This window comes from Vipera ursinii (assembly GCF_947247035.1).
Source record: "Vipera ursinii genome assembly, chromosome: 2".
Lineage (NCBI taxonomy): Eukaryota > Metazoa > Chordata > Lepidosauria > Squamata > Viperidae > Vipera > Vipera ursinii.
Window position 1 is genome coordinate 273050145 of NC_139513.1, and position 22597 is coordinate 273072741.

The 22597-nt window shown below is 40.5% G+C and overlaps 1 protein-coding gene across 1 annotated transcript in view; it reads left to right on the forward strand.

The window, feature by feature from the left end:
- Positions 1-2225: 2225 nt before the first annotated feature.
- Positions 2226-22597, forward strand: part of FGF10 (fibroblast growth factor 10) — a gene marked incomplete at its 5' end in the record, with an annotated part of 91715 nt that continues 71343 nt past the window's right edge. The window contains one exon of the mRNA XM_083353166.1: positions 2226-2634. Within this exon, the coding sequence (XP_083209292.1) occupies positions 2226-2634 (409 nt within the window). The remainder of the gene's footprint in view (positions 2635-22597) is intronic.

A 22597-nucleotide genomic window follows, 5' to 3' on the forward strand; every position in this document is an offset into this window, starting at 1 on the left:
CAATAAGCCAAAAGCAAAAGGCAGAATGATGGAAGAAAAATCAAAACAAAAATGTGTCCCTTTCTGGTAAAGGAAACCACATTAATAAAAAAACAGAAGAAAAAAAAAGACCAGATTTTTATGGGCCAAAGCTTTGCCATGCCAATAAAGCTCCCTTCTCCTAACTCTCCCCCCCTCTTTCTTTTGAAGTCATAGGCGAGATTCAGTAAGTTGAGCCATGTTAGCAATTAGAAATTTGGCCATCGCAGGGACCTTATTCTGCAGAGTTGGGGGGGGGAGATGTGTGATAAATCCCGAAAGCTCAAAAGAAAAAGTGTGATTTTTTCCTCCTCTGTGTTTTGCTTTTAATTTCAGCAACAGAAGCCAGAAATCGTGATTAATTAAAGCCAAGGGGAAAAGGGAGGCCAGGGCAGGCAAAAGAACTCCTTGGAAGCAAAGTGAGCTGCCTCCCTCCCCTTCTTTCTTTTTCTTCTAGCCACATTTTCTCCTGTCCAGCTACCTTGATTCTTAGCTAGACCACGGACACACACACACACACACACACACACACCCCTGGTCTTGCACTATATTGTTCTTTCTCTGTTCTTAACACACACACACACACACACACCCGTTCTTTTCTTTAAAGGGAGAAAGCAGGAGGGGGAGTCAGCAGGCAACATGCACCAGGTGGCTCTCAACTGCTGCCTGCCAAAAAAATGAAAATAAAAATCCTTCTCTAGAAAACAACTTTTTTTTAAAAAAAAAAAAAAAAGGAGGAGGGCTCCCTAGAGGGGATTGGCTGAGCCTGGAAGACAGGGAAATTAGGAAGGCAGGAGTCTCCCAGCCCTGCTGGTGGCCAGAACGGTTTGAGGAGCAATTAGCAGAAGGCGGCGGCTGCGGTGGCTCCTACAAAGAAGGAAGAGAGAGAGAGAGAGAGAGAGAGAGAGAGAGAGAGAGAGAGAGAGAGAGAGAGAGAGAGAGAGAGGGCAGATCTTGGGGAGTCGTTTTTCTCTGTGTGGGTCTCTTCCCCCCCCCCCGCCAGCAGGCGCTTGCTCTCTGCAACTTGCGAAAGGGTTTCAGATGTCCCAGCACCGCCGCTTGACCCCCCCCTCCCCCCGCAAATAAAACTTGACCACCAGAGGCACGTCTCACCTCTCAGCTTTGTAATCTTTAGCATTTAAGATACAGCCTCCAACCTGCCGGCAACCCAAGGAGAGAAAGGCGAGCAGACGCGTCTGAAGCCTGGTTCGATCGTCCCTATTTCCTTAGAGAAATAGAGCGCGGCGTGTACAGATTGCATCTCGCTCTCGGGAGGATTCCAGAGAGGGAGGGAGGGAAGAAAAAAGTGTATCGAAAAAAAAGAAAAGAAAAACCGGCAAAGGAAGAAGGCGATGCCTATCCCGCTTAGTTTTCACTAAGAAGACCGGCGCTTGAGCGAAGATCGCTGGGGTGCAGAAGGTGCAGAAGCCAGCCGGGGGAGGGAGGTTGCGGGGTGTGTGTGTGTGTGTGAACAGGGGAACTTCTCCACCCCTACTCCTACCCACCCCGGATTTGCTAACCCGTTTTATTTGGATTTTTAATCGATTCGATTAGAGAGCCATTCTTTGCCTCCGGTTGCTGACTCGCCTGTCATCTCCCTCTCCCTCTCTCTCTCTCTCTCTCTCTCTTTCAGAGCTTCGCCTGCCTCCTTGGGAAGATGGTGCGGAGACCCCCGAGGACCCAGCCGCGTTAGCCCCGGCCGTGGCGCGTGGGCTCGGCGTCCGGATCGTGGCCTCCGCCTGGCGGGGCGCGCGTGGTTTTCCTGGGGCTCCCGTCTCTCCCGCTCCCTAACCCCCACCCCCGCGCCCCCCACCCGCCAACTTGCTATCCAGTCGGTGGGTCTCCGCTTCGCCGAGAGGGACCGTAAGGCAACCCGAGCCGCCTTCCCTGCGCGGCGAGCGGCGGAACCGCCCGCCGCCCCCCGCCTCCCCCTCGAGGCGGAGAAGGGCCAAGTCTCCGCAGGGCAGACGTCAGGCGCCCCCCCCCCCCCCCGAGGCAGAGGGGAGGGGGAAGGCCGCCGTTTTTCGGAGAGCTGGCCCCCTGAGGCATGGATGTCGGCGCCCTCCCTCCAGGCCAGATCAGCGCGCCGGAGGCTCTGAGCGAGAGGGCTCCCCACCAGCTGTCCGCTCGCCTCGGCCGGGAGCTCGCCCTCCCAGCATGTTTCTTTCCATGAGGCCTCTCCCAGCGCCCAGAGCTTCAGTACAATGTGCAGATGGAGACTGATACAGGGTGCCTCCGCCTCTGCCCACCTGCCTTCCTCCTCTTCCTCCGCCTCGCCTTCCTCCTCCTCCGGGCGCGGCGGCTGCGGCTTCTTGCTGCTGCTCTGCCTGATGTCTTCGCTGACCGCCTCCAGCCATGAACACGGGCGCGGTATGCTGCTTCTCAAGGCCACCAACGCCTCGTCCCCCTCTTCTTACTCCCCTTCCTTTTCCTCCTCTTCCTCCTCCTTCTCTTCGGCCTCTTCGGCAGCCAGCGCGGGGAGACACGTGCGGAGCTACGATCACCTCCGAGGAGACGTGCGCTGGAGGAAACTCTACTGCTTCAACAAGTTCTTCCTCCGGATTGAGAAGAACGGGAACGTGAGCGGCACCAAGAAGGACAATTGCCCCTACAGTAAGTGCGTTGCTCTCTGCTTTGACTCTCAGGTGGTCTTCTTCGACCGCCCGGTCTGAGGCACCTCGTATCCCCCCTTCTTAGTTAAATGCAGTTATTAAGGTGACAACTTTGAGTCGTTCGCGGGGACAGGGCGGTGAACCTCTGCCTGAAGTCTACTCCGAGGGCTTTCTCTCTGGTCGAAGGCGGCAGGACCCTGCTTTTCCCCCCCTCCCTCCACGTCCTCGAGGCACCTGAAGGAGCCGCTTGAGGTAGAAGGGGGGTGTGTGTGGCAGGCCCTTTGCACATGCTCAGAAGCACTACACCTTGTGCGTCTTCCTCGGGTATATTCAGTTTTATTTTGTCTGATTGATTATGGGCAAACTGAAGTCTGGCGCATCTCGGTTGGTCCGAATAACGGTCGTTGGTCCTGATAACAATGCTGGGTTCCCCCCACCCTCTTCCCCCCCCCACCTCTCCTTGCTTATTTTTCCTCAGATCTAGACTTTTTCTCATCACTTTCTGGCTGACGCCCTTAGATCTCGGATTTTCTTGAATCGTCTGGGTGGATTAACGGGCTGGGACTTGATGGTGGGGGAAGTAAATTGGGTTGCTGAACGGAAGGGAGCCGACAGATTATACTCCAAGTTAAATTTGACTAAACCTGGCGTAGCCTAGATCGCATCTGGCTCTTCGTTGCCCATCTCCGTCCACTTGGAGTTTGCTACTTTCCTGGACAGTTTTGATCAGCTCGCTTGCTGCCTGGGGTTGCTGGGATGCGCAATCTATTACACGACCTGGAAGGCGTCAGGTTTTAATTAATCGCCACTATCATCACTCCGTTCCTCCCTCTTAGCGGGAGCGTAAGGTGGGGGATGTGGCAGAAAGACACACACACACACACACACACACACACACAAACCCCTTCCTCGTTGTCCCATCTGGTACCTGCCCGCCGGAGTGCGGTCCTGCCTAGTGGTTCCCCGAGCCCGGGAACAGACGGGAATGCCAGCTTCAAAGCTGTGGATTGCCCCCTTCGCGTGAAAAATTGACCGCCTTTCCTTCCACAAATCATCAAGCAGAAGGAAGGTTGCCTGATCTTCAGTAGGTTAAACGTGCAGAGAAGCTGGCGGTTGGGCGGTGCGGCGCTGTTCTTCGAATAACCGAATCTTTTGGCACAGTTCACTGGCCAGTTTTCGATTTAGAATAACCTCTTGAAGAAGAATGGAAGGTGGTTGTTCTTGGCGGGTTTGTTGTTGTTGTTGTTGTTGTTGTTTAAACGGCAGGTTTAAATGGTCCTTTCTTTTATCGTTAACTGGCTGGACAGCGCAGATCTTTTTTTTTTCTTTTCTTTTCCTGGAGTGTTAAATTTTTTAAAAGGGTATGCTTGGAGGCATTTGACATGAGTTTTTGCCTGGGTTTTGCCTGGGACATTGTTTGGGTGGCTTGGAGGCATCTGCCATGGAGTTTTGTGCATTTGGTCAGGTTTTCTCCGCTGCCCCTTGTCCCTGACTAAGGGTCTTAGGCTGCAAGGCTGAGAGAAGCCCTTTAAACATCTGACACTGTAAGGGACCTCACACACCCCTCCTCTTATTCAAATCTATTCAGATTTAAAGTTAAGTAGACCTGTCTTGGCCCTGGAGAAATGTCCCCCCACTTGTCTGCACAATCTCAGCAGAAGCAACTGTTGTAAATCACAGCCTGTTTCCTTCTACTTTTAAGTGACTCCATGCTGCTGAAATTAAATAAATAAATAGCATGTTGGGAAAGATAGCCTCTACTAGAAAAAATATTTGAATAAGCTTCTTTATTGCCTCTGGGTGTTGGGAAGAGCAGCTGGTGTTTCCCCTTCTGATGCCTTGGATTTCTACTTATTCCTACCCAGAGCCTGCCTTTTGTCAAGAATTTCCAGATGACAACCTTGGGGTTTTCCTTTTTTTTTTTATCCTTCCAGTAACTCAGTGAGGTAAACTGGGGACATCAGCAGGGCATGGCAGGGCTGGCTTTAATGTTGGCAGCTTCAGACAACTATCTTAGGCAGCACAGTCTGAAAAAGCTAGCACCGTTGCCCTGTGGTTGACACTATTGGGATGTCTCCTTTATTAGAGGACAAAATTGTATGGCCTTCAAACGTTTCCTGCGCCAGGCATGCTGGCTCAGGTCTCTTAGATGCCACTATTCAGTCTCCAGTGTTAGGTAGCACCTTTTAATTTTATTAAAAGCATATGCAAAAGGTTGTTAACACAATACACTTGTTATTTGGTAAGACACTTGGAATCTGTCTTACATGTCATTTGCATGAGTATAATGCAAGTGTAAGCTTCCACTACTTCTCACCTCAGTTTAAATCCCACATCAGACTAAGTGAGCTGCAGATGCTGAAAGCTTTTCAATAAAGGTGTTAGTTAGGTGTTAGTTTAAAGTGATTAAACAGGAAGATGGCATACTGCATCTTTGTTTCCAAGAATATAGTATACCAGACTCCAGAACAGATCTGTATGCTTTCTTAGAAATTTTTTTTAAATGGTATAGCCTAAGATTTGCTTGGAAATATTCTTTTCTGCCCAGAATACTGAAAGAAACTGGTCATTAGACAGTCTTGGGGAGATAGCACACAGCAACCTTGTCTGTTTGTCTTCTGGTGGATGGGTTTTTGTAAGAATGTCCACAAATGCTCTTAAGATGTCTGTATATGTCCACTTAATCAGAAAATTATCTGTTCCTTAACTTAAAGGCCATCTTGAATTTTTTTTTGCAAAAGTATATCAGAGTTCAAGACAGAAAACTTATCACTTCTTTAAGATTCCAAAGATATGACAGCTTGGCCTCAGTCTAATAAGATACAATAAATTAATGGTTTCCAGATCAACCCTTTGGGTAGACAGAATGAGGCAGCTGCCTTAAACAGTACATTTTTGGAAATGTGGGATTAACTACACACTTGTCAGTGAAATAAATTAAGGTGAGAGGTACTCATTGATCCAACTTGCATTATCATTGGAGAACTATGCAGTTAATTTGGACACATATACTGTGGGGAGGCAGTCTTACTATTTACTTCAGGAACTATAATAATTATTAGTGGTGTTTATAAAGCTGCCTTTCCTCCAAGAACTCAAGGAGGTTTATTTGTTATTCTTTCTTCATTTTATGGGCTGTGCTGAGAGAGATGACCAAAGTCAACCTGCCAAATATTTGTGACTGAGGGTAGAAGACTGTACCCTGTTGTCTCCAATCCTAACTTAGCACTTTGCAAACTGGCTCCCCACACCACAACTTGCCATTTGGATCTGTAGCCCAATTGTCTCCAAGAACACAATGAAGCTTACAATTTCATAGGAATAAAGTGTACACAGGCAGTGGAAAAAATAATCAAAATATTCCCTCGAATAAAGGGAAAGATACTTCATGATTCATCATCATCATCATCATCATCATCATCATCATAGCAAAAGCAAAAGCAAATCAACCAAAGTAACAATAATAACAATCAGTTGGATTAGTGCAATGGGTACTCCATGGGGCTGTCTTGTAGCTTCATCCTGAAACTACAAACTATAGGTTATCAGTTTTAAAACTCTGCAATTCATCAGAAACTCTGCCCACTCTGCCAGGTTGAGTAGGATAGTGCCTCATATCAAATGTTGTCATCGAGTGGGACCTTGGAAGCAGACCTTCTCAGTAGTAGTCCCTACCCTGTGGAGCACCCTTCCCCTGGGATCCAACAGGTGCCCGCTCTTTGAGTCTTCCAGAAAGCTTTGTCTTGTCACCAAGTATTGACATAGACTGAGGTTCAAACCCAGTAAAAATGACTTTTTATGTATTGGGAAGTATTATTTTACAAAACTGAGAGGTTATTTTAGTGGGGAGGTTGGTTTTTATCGTATGTTCTTATCATTGTCATATCAATGGCTGTTTAGCATCCTGGAATATTCTTATGACTGATGGAGTTACAAAATTCATGCAGTTGACTTTGGGTTTGTGCTCAGTCTTGCGCATGTTTTGCTCTCACACACAAAACAGATAATCAAATTTTAATTATCTTTATTCATGTAGTCATCTTTTCTTGCAGGTGTTATGCTTATGAAAAGCACAAAACTGAAGTACAGTATAACCTTTCTTTGTGTCATGTAAGCTTTAAAGTTGAATTGATGTTACTAAGCCTCAACTTATGATGGCAATTTTCTGGTAGTCCCAATTTTCTGTCACTAAGCCATTCAGTCATAAAGTGTAACTATATAGATCTTGAAAGGTGTTCAAGGGTGCAAGGAGGTATGCAAGAGACATGGCATGGTCTGAGAGGACAAGGGGGGCACAGCAAGGCTTGGTGAGGGTGCATGATTGGCTACTGCAGGATGAGCATTAAGGAACCAGGAGAGATTTACCATAGCAACTTGCAACCTTCCCTGCCAGCTTCTGCATTGACTTTCTGGGAAAGTCATCAGGGAAGGTTGCAAATGGCAATTACGTGATCGCAGAGCGCTTCAACTGGTTGTAAGTGCAAACTAGATGCCAGGCACTAAGACTGCAATCATGTGACCACAGGGGTGCTGTGACAGCTATAACTCCAAGGACTAGTCATAATCACCATTTGTTCACTGCCTTCCTAGCTTCAGTTGCTAAACAAATATTCATAGGCCAAAGAACCACCTGTAGGCAAATACTGAACATTGTTACAGAAAAGCCCCTTTTTAGTTGCTTGCTCAAGACATTTTGAATTAAAAAGTTACTTCTATGTTCTTGCTCTAGGCAGGTAAATACATTGAGCTAGTGCTACGGATTAATGAACTTGGGCATATTTATCCAGAAGCAAGTTAATTTTGATGGCAAGGATCCATATTGTCTAGTGTATGTTTAAATTATGTTTCCCTGTTGATTAATCAATCTCAGGAACAACAGGCGCAATGGCTGAAAAACAGGTTGTCAGAGGCGCAGTGTGTGGTGATTAAGATGTGCAATTTGAATCACTTCAAGTCCCTATTCAACTACTGAACTCACTGGGTGACTTTGTATCAATGATTATATTAGTCTGGACCAGGGGTCTTCAAATTTGGCAACTTTAAGACTTGTGGACTTCAATTCCTAGAATTCCTCAGCCAGCCATGCTGGCTGAAGAATTCTGGGAGTTGAAGTCCATAAGTCTTAAAGTTGCCAAGTTTGAAGACCCCCCTGGTCTGGACACTTCATAGAGTTCTAAGCCCTGTAGGTTAAGAGATTGTTAGCTTTAAAGGCAATGACTATATAAATGCTAATACAATTGAAGTTGGGAAGAGGGAATACTCAATGCCAGATTTAGTAGACATATTGTTTCTCTTTAGTGTCTCATCTCAAAAGAAATTGGCCCAGTTCCATTAGGCTTCTACCACTCAGGCTTATGACAACTGTGTTAATGGACCACAGTTCTCACTGAGGGTGCTCTCTGAGTTTGGTTGTTTTCTTGCAGATGTTTCATTATTCAAATTAGGTAACATCATCAGGGTTAGTGTTCACGGCTAGCATCAGGATGCTCACTGATAATGTTACCTAGTTTGGTAATGAAACATCTGCAAGAAAACAAGCAAGCTCAGAGAGCACCCTCAGTGAGAACTGTGGTCCAACATATCTTGAAGGTATTCATTTCAACCCTGAGCTACAAATAATCTCCTTTAATGGTACAGTTTTCATTACTTCCAGCCAACATGATACAAGAGGGAGAAAGACTAGTTTACGCCTAACAGAGAAAGAGAATAAAAGACTTAGGATTGATGGGAAATATAACCCAGCTTCAACAAGATTCATTTTCAAAACAGGTTTAACGTATAAATACTTTATATGAAGCCCCTAATAAAGGTTTACTTTGGCAGATGTTTCCCAACTTGATTACACAAAGCTTACATCAGCCTTTTCCCTACCTTTAGGATAATGGGAAAGTGGGATGAATTATGGTGGTTCTGTCAAAAGTCTGGGACAGCTTGCATAATTTAGCATTGCTGGAGTATATCTGTCACTTAAAATGTGTAGGATGACTTGAGTTTTGTTTTATTTTCTTTACTGCTGAAGCTTTATCCTGAAACTTGACCGCTTGGCTCTCCTTCTTACCTCAGTGGTGCAGCTGCAGAAGTCTTCCTGGGAAACTGCTCTTGAGAAATGAATTTCTAGGGAATAAAGCAGCTGTAAGGCTCTATCTTGAAAACTGCTAACATATGCAAAGTAAATAGTTGAGAGTAAGCACTACAGCTACTAAAGATTGCCTAGAAGGAGAAGGAGAGGGAGAAGGAGAAGGAGGAGGAGGAGGAGGAGAAGGAACATAGATATTCAGATTCTGGGAAGTTTTCAGTATGTTTCTACTCATTCTTATTCTGAAATAAACTTACTGGCTGTATTTTCAAATCAATTTATAGAGATCCATTGGGATTATATCCTGATCTTTCAGGTGAGGGCTTAGTAGCCCTCTCTTTGCAACATCCTTTGCCCCTGTAGCCCCTTCTAACTTCCATTGTAAGTTAATGACCAGCTTGGTCTCAACACAATTATTAAAGACTGCAATTTTTGACTAACAAAAATGGTCAAGAAAAGAGATTAACATAGAATATATGTAAGCGAAAAGAAGAACGATTGCAAGATTTGTGTTTGACTAGGCTAAAGAAAAGAAGGACTAGGGGGGACATGATAGTAATATTCCAGTGTTTGAGAGGTTGCTACAAAGAGAAAGGGGTCAATTTATTTTCCAAAGCACCAGAATGCAAGAAACAATGGATGGAAACTAATCAGGGAGAAAAGCAACCTGGAATTAAGGAGAAACTTCCAACAGTGAGGACAATTAACCAGTGGAACAGCATGCTGTCAGTTGTGGGTGCTTCATCACTGGAGGTTTTTAAGAAGAGACTGGACAGTCACTTGTCTGAAATCCTATACAACAGGGGTGTCCAACTGGCCGGCTGTGGCCCAGATGCATCATGTAGACTACACCTACCCCAGCTCCACAAAGGCAGAAAATGTTGCAACATGTCACGATATGTCATGTGACATGATCGAGTTTGACACCCGTAGTATATGATCTCCTGCTTGAGCAGAGGGCTGGACTAAAAGACTTCCAAGGTCCCTTCCAGCTTTATTCTGATTCTTAACAGCTACCATATTGGGGGAGAGCAATCTGGAACAGAGAAGCATAAAGAGTGAAGTGCCTAATCTTTTTCTTGTCCTCTCTTTTTCTGTGGCATATAAACCAAATGTTTGCTTCGTACTTTACTGATTCAAATCATTCCTTCCTGATGTTTTCTGCATCATCAGTAGATGATAGATAGATAGATAGATGATAGATAGATAGATAGATAGATAGATTTAATTTAGTCATATTTAATTTATATTTTAATTTATTTAAATTGAGTTCAAATTTGTGAGCTTAAATTCTTCACATCTGAAAGCAACTTATTAGCCAGAGGTATGATGGTTATAGTTCAAAACTTTTCCGTTTTTTCCCCCAGAATACCATTCTTTCTTCTTCAACTTCTTTGTTGAAGTGCCTCTTCCTGTTTTACCATGACACATGCATTTCCAAAGAATTTGGATAATATCCTCTGAGCTGAAATGTGGTTGGTTAGTTTGTAGCATAGCACAAGGAGTGAACCCAGCCAATGTAGTGATGATTCAGTGTGTTGAAAAAACCCAGACAATTTGATTAATTCAAGGAATCATAAGTTAGTATGATATTTTATAGCATGTTGTTTTACATTTTACCTTTACTACTGCTTCAAACAGATACTTCCCTGTTCCTGCACAATTTAGGAAAATCAGCAATAAAGATATATTTCAAGCAAATTCTTGGCCATGCTGATTTCACTGGAAATTTTTAATAACTTAACACAGCTGAGATCACTGCTATAGAATCTCCAGTGTCTGGGTTGAAATCCATCAAATAATGCTTTACAGCTAAGATGTGTCTGTTTATTGCCATCATAGAATCTGGTTGTGAGACATTTTCTCTTGATTCTTTGCTTTCCTTATTGCAGTATTTTACAACCTTGGTGGCTTGAAGCTGTGGCTTGAATTCTGGGAATTGAAGTCCACACAGCTTCAAGCTGTCAAGGTTGAGAAACATTGCATCATCTTTAAGAAACGGTAATTAGCAAGGCTGATTTTGATTGATTGTATTAGATACTGGTTCCTGGGGATTTAAAGAATTGAATTACAAATTGATCTGTTAATTTGCTTGCTTAAAACACTGATGTAAGAAGCCCAATTGAGTTTTCTATACCAGAGTTAATGTTCTATTCCTTGGGTTCACTGCCAGTATTATACATTTCAATGACCCAGAAGTATATCACTTAGAGTTGGCTAAGTTAATACTGTCCGATGGATAACTTTAAATGTAACCCAAGAGCAATAAAAGCACTGTTTAACTCAACATCTCTTCAAAACAGTACCTTATTATTACAGTACGCCTTCAGATTAAATGATTTATATTCAGTCATGTTTAATCATATTTAAAGGCAACCTGATGGTTTGGATAATGGCTAATTCTTATTTAAGGAACATCCACTGAAATTAAGGGAATAGATTACCAATGGTGAAAGAGTCACTGGTGTCTATAAGTGTCTTTTAAAACTAAATCTGGATACTATCCATCAACTTAGAAATAGATCTTAAAATTTAGTTTCCTCTTTATTGAAGCTGTAAGCTTTTTGTTATACCAAATGCTTTCTTGTTTAAGTCTAGATTGTTTCTGGATTTATAATCAGCAACTTTTGCTTGTGGATATTTGGGATTTATGAATGCAGAATGGATTGCACTCTATACTATTTACATGACACTCCTGTTATTTTTATTACATTCCCATAGGATAGATTCTTTATAGCCATCTGCTAAAGATGTCTATGAAAACATTTGGCAAAAATTACCTTGACAGCCTAAGAAGAATATGACACAACAGCCAAAGAAGCTCAGTTGTCCTACAGTATTTCAACAGATTTAAGCTTATGACCCCTTAGAAATTCATCTTTGATGGAAGGAATTCCAAAATATATGCTTGGCCTAGAGGAAAAACAGCATTTTTTCATACATTTTTTCAAAAGTTAGTGCCTTTCAATGATGTGGAACTTTGTCCTGTGGTAGAAGTTGAATAGATGTAGAAATGCTATTTAAAAGTTGTCCCTTTGCATGGTTTAACTTAAGGTTGAATCCTTTGGTCTCTTTCCAATTTTGTGGCTGCTTTTTGCAAAATACAAATTTGACCAGGACTACGCTATTTGACTATCCAAAGAAGGTTGCTATCTCAAGCATATTGATTACTTAAACCTAATAATGATCTTCATAACTCAATAGTTCATGAACCAGTTCAACTATGTGGTTCAATGGTTAGAATACTGTATTTTAGTCTAAGTCTGCCCATTGCCAGGAGTTCAGTCCTGATGGGCTCACGGTTGACTCAACCTTCCATCCTTCTGAGGTCAGTAAAATGAGGACCCAGATTGTTGGGAAAAATATGATGACTCTGTAAACCACTTAGAGAGGGCGGTAAAGCACTGTGAAGTGGTATATAAGTCTAAGGGCTATTGCTATTATTAAAACATCCATGCCCTTTATTGAACTTCAAATACAAAAGTTTCTTTTTAGCTTTAAGTCACCTGATTAGCTGTAAATATTGATGATTGAGAAATGTAGGGTCCATACATGTATGAGCCTGCCCTAATATGCTCTTTAAGCTTACAAATAAATATTTTATACCAGTAATGTAAAATAACCTTTGGGTATTCCTCATGTTTATTTGCTGGGGGACTGTCTATAAGTAGTAATACCTTTGAAGCAATCAATTTAATGAATTGCTCTCAGCTGCTACCTAGAAATATGAGAATTAACATTGGGTTAGATTTCATGGAGTTCAAATAAATGCTTCAATCAATACTGCATTTGTTAAAGGTGTCATTTGATACAGTCTGTTGATATCTTTGTTGGTCTCCTATCCTCCTTTGCTGCATTTTTACATTGTTTTTATTGATACAGCATTTGTGTCAAATGCTGAAAGCTGCAATTTTTGTGATAAGCTGTATAAAAAAATATTACCCAAAATAACTAAATTACCCAAAATAATGAAGACATGGTGAGAAACATAAATGATTCTACAGTCTCAGTATATACTTAGTATTAATCTCCACACTTCAGCATGCCTAGATAGGATCACGTTCTGTACTGTTTACCCCAAAATTTGATGCATAGATCTCAACTCTCAGTAATTTGATTCCTATTTAGTGGCAAAAATATTGTCCACCTTTCTATTCTCTATTCAAAGTTACAGCTAACCTTGTATGACCAATTTTTTTATTCTGATAAGGTCAGAATAGTTGTTACCAGAGCAAGTATATTTGTAGTTATTCTACAATTATTTGTGCATTTCATTTCTATTTAAGTCTACCCCAAGTCTTTTTTTTTGAAGAACTCTATTCTATATTACATGGAATTTGAAGAATAGGTGGGTGGAAGATACAGTTTCTCATAAATCAAATCCTTCTCCTGTGATTGGATTGCTTAGTTAATTCCACATGGTCCTGATTTTTACTGAGATGTGATTGAGGAAATGTGTGAACATTTATAATGTGACATGTGTCACATATTTAAAGAATGCTTTTATGGACATTTTTTGATTTTCAGTTGGGTCACCAGCATTCTTTCTTTGAACATTCTGTTCTAATTGTAGCTATAAATCACTGAAGATACAGAATAGTTTCCCTTGTAAGGTGGACAACTGGACATTGCCTTTTGCTGCTCCGGACATATGCTGCAAATTCTGTTACTGCCTGCTAAGAGACATGGTGTCAGGAAGAAAGCATTGCCTTTTCTTTATTTGGTCATCATTCAGAAGTTATCTTTGTCATTCATTGTCTTATAACAAATGAATAGAGGCATAGCTGTATGTAAAGACTCTGGTGCAATAACAGCTTTATGTGCACAAGTTGATTGAATTAGACAGAGAGGAAATAAGATGTACATTCAGGTAGCATTTCAAGAAAACCTATATTGAAGAGAGTTAACAGCCACAAATAATGGTCTCCCTCATGCATTTGTAGGTCATGACCCATTCATCCAACAAATGCTTGCAAAGAATTCCCCTTATGTAGTTGATTTCTGATGTTCTCCTTTTGTGTCCTGTACCCACAGATTTCTGCTTCTTATCTGGATGGAGAAGTGAAGGTCTGGAAACATTCCAAATTAGGAAAGAGGGGGAGGATTTTATTTTTTCAGAATCCAAAATGGAAAAAAGATGAAATGGAGAGAGGAAGAGAAGGCTGTACAGAGAAAGTAAAATTAGGTTGATTCTACTTTAAGAATTTATTTATTTTTTTGAAGGATTGCTTATCCAGCCAAAGAATTTTCTCTGGCTTTTTCAAAACTATTCACAAGTGCCACAAAGTGATGGATTTAGGTCTGTTAGAATGAACATCTTAGATCATTTATAGTGTATCTTTTCATAGTAACACTAAAATATTACAATTTCTTACTAAATTAGATGAACAGAGGTATTTTATGTAATGCTATAGAAGTGACCATCAAAGTCTCCATCCCTGTAGTTACAGAAGTATAGCTTTAGTCACAATATCATTGAGGTTCTACAGACAATCCTCAATTTATGATCACAGATGAGACCAGAATTTCTGTCACTAAGTGATGTGATGAGTTGCACTCAAGTTTACAACCTTTTTTGCCATGGTTGTTAAGTGAATCACATGGTTGTTAAATGAATCCAACTTCCTCCACTGATTTTCCTTGGTGGAAGGTTGCAGATAGCAATCACATGACCCCAGGACATTGCAACCATAATAAATACATGAACGTTGCCAAGGACCCAAATTTGCATTACATGATGTAAGTCAAGGATTATGTATTTCAGGGGTTTTCAAACATATTCAAGTCTTAGAACCTAGTAGATTTTTTTAAAAAAAATATCCTAGGACCTCTGATCAAGATTAAAAAGTTTACTGATAAAAAATTGGCTGCATTGCAGTAAACTATTTTTAATTTCCCTTTAGTGTCTTATGTAACCATCAGACTCTGCTCTAATTGAAGGAGCTTTAAAAGAATGTTTATATGTGACTAGTTATTCCAGAGTGTGTCTACGGAGAGGGAAGTAAAAAAGTCTTAAAATGCCCACAGGACTTGAAAATATAACACTTTAACTGACACCTTGATATAATTTTTTAAATGGGCATTTGTTCATACTAGCATATAGTGCAAACAATACATGGATGAAATGTAGATTTTATTGGGAAGGTCAAGTGATTGATTAATTAACCCTCAGCTTAATTTCAAAAACCCTGTAGCAATCATTTCAGATGAGTGCCAGGTGGACAACTGCTCTTGCAATTTCTTTCTACAAGTTTTCATTTCTTTTGGTGAGAAATAATTTCCTTTCAAAAGAGTGGAGAACTTTAGATAGATTCTTACGATGTGGCATTCTTGCATTTATTTCATTGTAGCGTAGATATCCAGCAGAGAATGTCTACACTTTCATTACATAAACATTTCTCTCGTAGACTCCCTTCCTTCTCACACTTCTATTAAAATCCGAAGGAAATTTCTTCTCTGGCTTTTTTCTAGTAGTGGCACTATTGTGAGCACCAAGGGGGTCATGCTGTCTAGTAACGGTGAAAATGTTTACTTTCCCTAGAGAAATTCAGTGAAATTTTCCACCCAATTTCTTGCCCATAAACCAGTGAATAATTTTGAAATATTGTTCATATCCAACTGTAGTTCAGATTTTTAGCAAGAGCAATTTGTCCAACCAACAAAAAACAGTGTACATGTAGCATTATTCAGTAGCATTCCCAAGGGGTGGATCAATGTTCAAAATAGGCAAGACGGCAACCATACTGTGATTCAGGACCTTCCCCTTTTTTGTAAGCGCTTCAAAATAAACAATATGTACCAAGAGCTAGCACTCGGATAACAATGCTGCAACTATCATTTTGCTTTTTTGACTTCCTTCATCCGAGAGCCAATTGGCAACGTGAGAAAGAGAGATGAATGAGAGAAGAGATAGAGAAAAAAGGAGAGGGAGAGGGGGAAGGAGGGAGGGAGGGAGAGAGAGAGAGAGAGAGAGAGAGAGAGAGAGAGAGAGAGAGAGAGAGAGAGAACAAACTGCACTTTTTTTCTATCCTTTTCATTACCAACCAAGTGCCCTCAAGGGAATGCAGCCTCCAGACATAAATAGTCCCCCCTTCTTTTAAATGGATTAGGAACTTGGTCTTAGATTTTTAAATGAAATATGATTTGATAAGTGTGTATTGTACTGTATATAAAATGGGGATTCCCATAATGTCTGCATTTTATTCTCCAGTGGTGTCCGCAACAGAAGAAAAAGGTTCTATTTAATTGACCCCAATACACGGCAGATTTCCAGAAATTTTACACCTCTAAGCCTGATATGTACGTGTCTCAGAGCCTTGGATTCAGGCCAAGGCTGAATGCATTCAACAACTATGTTTGCTTTGCAAGCTTATATTAGTGGAAAATAGCAGTCTCCTGTCTAGTCAATTAGACATTTCAGATCTTTCCTCTTCTGTCATTTCTCCTTCCATTCTTCAGCATGATTGTCCATCCTATCCCATCCTATTACTCCATTTCATGAGATCATACAAATGCCCTTTGCATGACTTTGTTCCAATCATATGCCCATTAACGTGAGTAGATCCCCCGAAATTAATCTGAGATACACCTGAGTAAATAATGCATTGAGTTGAACTGTTCATTTGTCAGGTTTTATTTTGTACTCATCAACTACTATCTAGACTATAAACAGGAGAAGCAGAACTTTATAAAATGACCTAATTCTAAAACTGCTTAAATATGGGCAGATTATTGCAGTTGCATGCCCTAGCTGGAAATCACGTAAACTATTGCTGCTACCAATGGCATACATGTAGTCCTTGACTTACAACCATTTGTTTAGTGACATTTGAAGTTACAATGGCACAGTTGAGAAAAAGTGGCTTATGACCAGTTTTCACCCTTAAAACCAACATTCAAAAGCTAAGCAACTGGCTCACATTTATGATAGTTGCACTGTATCAGGATCCTATGATCATCTTTTGCAACCTTCTGTCTATCAAGCCATTGGGGAAGCTAGATTCACTTTACAATTGTGTTACTAACTAATCAAGAGTGATTCACTTAACCTTGACAAGACAGGTCATAAAATGGGGCAAAACTCACTTAATAACTATCTTGCTTTGTGACATAAAGTTTTGGCTCAATTGTGGTTGTAGGTCAAGGACTACCTATATTTTAGCATAACTTATGTTAAAATTTTAGTGCATAGTTCTTACTAGGTTTTTGAGAACTCATTGGACATATTTAGCTGCTGCTGATTTTACAGGTCACATGTACACGTTTCTAGCACATGTGAACACATGGAAATAGATCAAATTATTCCAATGAGAATTGAAATAGTGGACCGTTTTTATTATGTACTGACAATATTTGTGTGTGCTGATGTAAAAATGCTACATATTTGCAAAAGAGATCTAAGTGGCAGATAGACAGGATTTTCCCAATACCATTTTGCCATGCTTGTGTTGCAAAGGAGGAAATAAACTGGGAATAATTCATGGAAAAATGATCTTATCAGCCATGAACTGTTCTGGTCGTGGCTGATAAGCCACCTTTAGTGGTGGAAGTGTGGAAGGTGTTTTTATTTTTCTCTCAGGCATTCTCATGAGAGCTGCTAAGCCTGCTTAATGCTGAGACCAGGTTATATTTGCCAGCTGAAGAGTCTAGATTTTAAGATTTTTACCAAACTTTGGTGTTTTGCTTTGACAGTGTTTCACGCAAATCATTCCTTTGAAGCTGCTTCCTAAAGCAGCACATACTGCCTTGTAAAGCAAAGTGGCCACATTGCTTCATTTCAGGCCTTGACTAAAATGCTTCTCACAATGCATAGGAGCTTCTACCAGTAGTTGGAACTGCTAGCAAAGGCCTGAGTTCAATACAGAGAACCTAGACAAGGCAAGTTGTATCACTTTTGTGGAATGATGGGTCTTCTCATGACAAAGTATAACTGCCTTGCACAAGTCTAGTGGATATGTAGATGACATAGATACATATAGATATGTAGCTATATAATTCATCCATAATGCAGGTTGTACATTATTACAGCATCTCTAATTTATGCTTTTTAATTCTAACAAAACAGACTCTTCACTTGGTGTAAGGAATAGAATAGAATAGAATAGAATAGAATAGAATAGAATAGAATAGAATAGAATAGAATAGAATAGAATAGAATAGAATAGCTTTATTTGCCCAATAAATAAAGGAATTTGTCTCCAATACAGAAACACTCAGCATACTTGCAAAACAACCGAGATAATAATATACTAAAAGTATACAACTAGTATTAGGGAGAAATAAGAGATAATAAAAGGATAAATAATACTACAGCCATAGTATATGGATTTTACACAAGTAGATTCCAACACCACTCCATGATAGCTACTAATTTTGCAATTCTAATTCTTGTGAGAAGCCACTGCATTTTAACTGTTATTAACCTATTGCACAGAAATAGAATAAAGTCAGAGCATCTTTCTCTTTCTCATAGTGGCTGGATAGCACTGAAGTTCTTTTTGGGTATGAAGCACTATTGAGGAGCAATTTTTCAAAAAGGAAGTTTTGCTCAGGAGCCCAGTACAGTGTAATATTCACTGGATTTTGATCATGAGGAGAGATAATTATGGGCGAAATAAGAGTTGCTAGTAGATGTTTTTGGTGACAGTAACAGTAACTACAATTGATAAGTGTAGTTGCTACAGTGTTTATTTTAGTTTAATTTCTGTGATAAGCAGAAATTGAACAGAAACCAGTAAATTAGCACGTGGAAAAGTAAGAATTGTGGGTGTTTCTTTCTTCCCCTGTTCCATTAGTTCCATTGGTATTTCCAATAGCTGTGGACTATGCTTAACATTTTAGGGCTAAGAATAAACTGATGAAGCTAAGTGGCAGAGTGCTTCATATACGTGGTGGTGGCCAACGATTACTGACTTTTTAAAAGTTTTTGTAGAGGGTATGTGGGGAATCTTTAATTTCCCACAACTGTACAAGTTTTGTTCTATAAACTACATGGAAATCATAACAACAAATTTTGACAATGATGGTCAGAGGCTGCAAAATTTAAAAAAATACAAAAGAGGAGTAATTACCAGAAGTTACCAGCCTCAGCCCTCTCCAAATCCTGTGTAGTATTTGCTGCTGATACCAAGGAGAAGCCTGGCAGTTCAGACACATTTTTGGCCAGCATGCCAAAAATACAACCAAGGCCCAATTTTACACTAGGCATGGTCTCCTATTAGCATTTCAAATTTAAAGACACATTTCAACAAGTAGGGGCATATGCTATGAAATGACAAAGAACACTGTATGAAAAACTGTATAGATGAGATAAAAGCAAGGATAGTTTACAAAAATAGAACAGTATGGAGAGATACATGGAAGGGTGTTGATGTAAACTAGATTTAATTAAATTTCCCTTCCTTTTCTCTTATCTTCTACCTTTGGTTTCTTCTCTTTACTATTTCTCAATCTTCACTGCTTTGCATGAGATTGCTTCTCACAAAGAGGTAATAGATGCTGGGCTATCTCTGCAGTTTATGAATGTGCCCAATTTCCCAATGCTGATGGAAAAGTATATTGCTTAATTTTTCCTGTTTAGATGAGTAAATGCACAAATTCTTTCTAGTAGTATTCTACAAGTACAACTAGTGCTTTGGAACAAATTGTACCTATTGGTACATAAAAATTACAAGCATCCCAAACAATTATCATTAATGCAATAAGGAAAAATTGATTCTTGGGAGAAGTGGCATTTAAAAGATTGTATGGAATGTATGTATACATTCCGAAAATGAAGCAGTCAATATTTCCTAGTGGGAAATATTAATCAAACAGATCTGTCTGTAGAATTTATGCTATGTCTACAAATAGCATCACAGGCAAGAACCCCTATTTTATTGTTCCCTAAAATGCTTTCTGTGTTTCTGGGGTTTATTATTTTTTTATAAAATAATAACCTTTATTATTTTTATAAATAACTCAAGGTAGCAAAAATTATTATTATTATTATTATTATTATTATTATTATTATTATTATTATTATTATTTATTGAATTTTTATACCGCCCTTCTCCCGAAGGACTCAGGGCGGTGAACAGGGCATATAAATAGAAATACAAAAGTTGAAAAAAAGGATTAAATAATTGCCCAATTAAAACAATCAGAATATAAAACCCATTAAAACCCTAACATTCCCCCATCAGGCCAGGCCAGCTTGTTCGAATAGATGAGTCTTTAACCCGCGCCGGAAGGAGCAAAGATCCGGTGCCATCTGGAGCTCAACCGGCAGTTGGTTCAATAAAGCCGGGGCACCCACAGAGAAGGCCCTCCCCCTGGGGGCCACCAGCCGGCATTCTCTGACCGGAGGCACCCTGAGGAGGCCCTCTCTGTGGGAACGCACAGGGCGGAGGGGAGTCGACGCCGGCAGCAGGTGGTCCCCGAGGTATTCCGGACCCATGCCATGTAAGGACTTAAAAACCATCACCAAGACCTTGAACCTCACCCGGAAGACAACTGGTAGCCAATGCAGCTCGCGGAGCAAAGGTGTAACATGGGAGTACCGGGAAACTCCCAAGACAACTGTCGCGGCCGCATTCTGTACCAGTTGGAGCCTCCGGGTGGTCTTCAAGGGAAGCCCCATGTAAAGAGCATTGCAGTAGTCCAGATGAGAGGTCACGAGCGCATGAGTGACCGTACACAGGGCATCCCGGTCCAGATAGGGCCGCAGCTGACGCACCAGGCGAACCTGAGCGAAAGCCCCCCTAGTCACGGCTACTAGGGGCTACTAGTCACGGCTACTAGTCACGGCTACTTCTAGAGTAAGCTGTGAATCTAGGAGGACTCCCAAGTTGCAAGCCCTGTCCACAGGGGGTAAAAACTCACCCCCCATAGAAAGAGATGGAACATTTTGAATGTCCCGGGATGCCGGAATGTACAGCCACTCAGTCTTTTCAGGGTTGAGCTGAAGTCTGTTCCTCCCCATCCAGACCCGAACTGCCTCCAGGCAATGGGACATCACAGCGAGGGCATCACTGGGGTGGTTTGGGGTCGAAATAAAAAGTTGGGTATCATCGGCGTATTGATGATACCCAACTCCAAAATCACGAATGATCTCACCCAGCGGTTTCATGTAGATGTTAAACAGGAGAGGCGAGAGGACCGATCCCTGAGGAACTCCACAAACGAGAGCCCTTGGGGTCGACCTCTGCCCCCCTGCCAACACCGACTGCGAGTGTCCCAGGAGATAGGAGGAGAACCACTGAAGAACTGTGCCTCCCACTCCCAATCCCCTGAGACGCCGCAGCAGGATACCATGGAATGCTAAATAATATTAGTCAATGTCCATTAGGGAATGTGCATTTGGTCTCTGCAAAATAGCTAGAGATAATTCTTGGATTCAAATGTGTATACATTAAGACACCTTTTCAGTACTAGCTTGACTCATTCATATTTTTGTTCGTGTTAAATGTATATTAAATGTATATAGCGTTAAGTGTATATTTAAATTACAATGCATAAAGAACTGTGTAATTCATAATATTTGAAAATAAGGAAAACCAGAACGTGTTTTACACTGTAAACACGTGACTCCAAATGAAGAGGGAGCCATTTTACTGGACTTTAATTAAGGAAAGAAAAAAAAGGAAACAAAAAAAAATAAATAAATAATTCAACAAGTTAAAAATTTGCTTGAGACTTTCAGTAATTAAACTCATATATTTGAAACACTGAGATGAAATACTATATCTTTTCATTAATATCAGAAGGTTACATCTAGTTCTTTGTGTTTATTTTGAATTGTGTTGCTTTTTTTTAAAAAAAAAAGGCAAGTTGAAAGAGAAAATTACAGTTTATCCTGCCAAGCACAGAAGCCTGTAAGATGCCAAAGTAACTATGTTTGACATAGTCCTATCCAGTTCTGGAACTAGGTAATGAAATTCTACCATTGCCTGGTTGGGATTGCTTGAAAACTGGGCATCGTACAGCCTCAAATGTTTCTTTAGATTGTTTATTATGGGAAATTTACTATACAACCTCATTTTACAACAATTTAAATCCAAGACAAGATTGATATTCAAGATATTGTAGATAGTTTGTAACTTGGGTACTGTAGACAATGCACAATCTTTAGGTAAGACTTAAATATTAATATATTTAGCATAGTATAAACTAGGGAATCACCTAATCTTTGGGAACCTATCTGACCATGGTGTGACCAGTCAAAAAATGCACTTTACCAGAAGTAATCCTAATATATATTTGGTTTGGAGTTGCCAGTAAATCCAACAATGAAATAAATAAACTTCCCCAGAGTACTCATTATCCTCAGAGGTCAGGTTTGGTTTGGGGAGGATAGTTAGTCCCTTAATAATAGGATTTAAATAATTAAACAGTGAGTGATACAATTGATCAAATGGGTTTTTAATTGACTTAAATGTTTCTGACTATTTACAAGTATGAATATGTGGGTACACCAAAATAGGTGCCAAAATAGGAGGAAAAACTTCATTTAAACGTTGGGTGCATTATCTGAAAATAAAGAACAAGTTTTCTTGACTGGGTGCCTACGAGCTCTATTGGGAAACATGGCCTGCTGGAATTTCAGTCCAATTCATCTGGAAGGAATCACATTGAAAAAAAGTAACAATGAAAATAGGCTTCTTTCTCAATAAATCTTTTATCAATGCACATATTTAGTAATTGGATCTATTGACCTACTAAAGCCCAAATAGTGGCTCATTAAAATTTATTTAATTGAATTGCAGTACCAGGGTGGAGTTAATTACTTGTTTTGTATTAATCCTAATCCTATCCAGACCCAAAAACCTCAAACAGACTTGGTAAAGTAAGAATTTACAGCATAAAAATAACTCTTTTCCAGCCTAGTATGATTTTTGATCATAGGTTT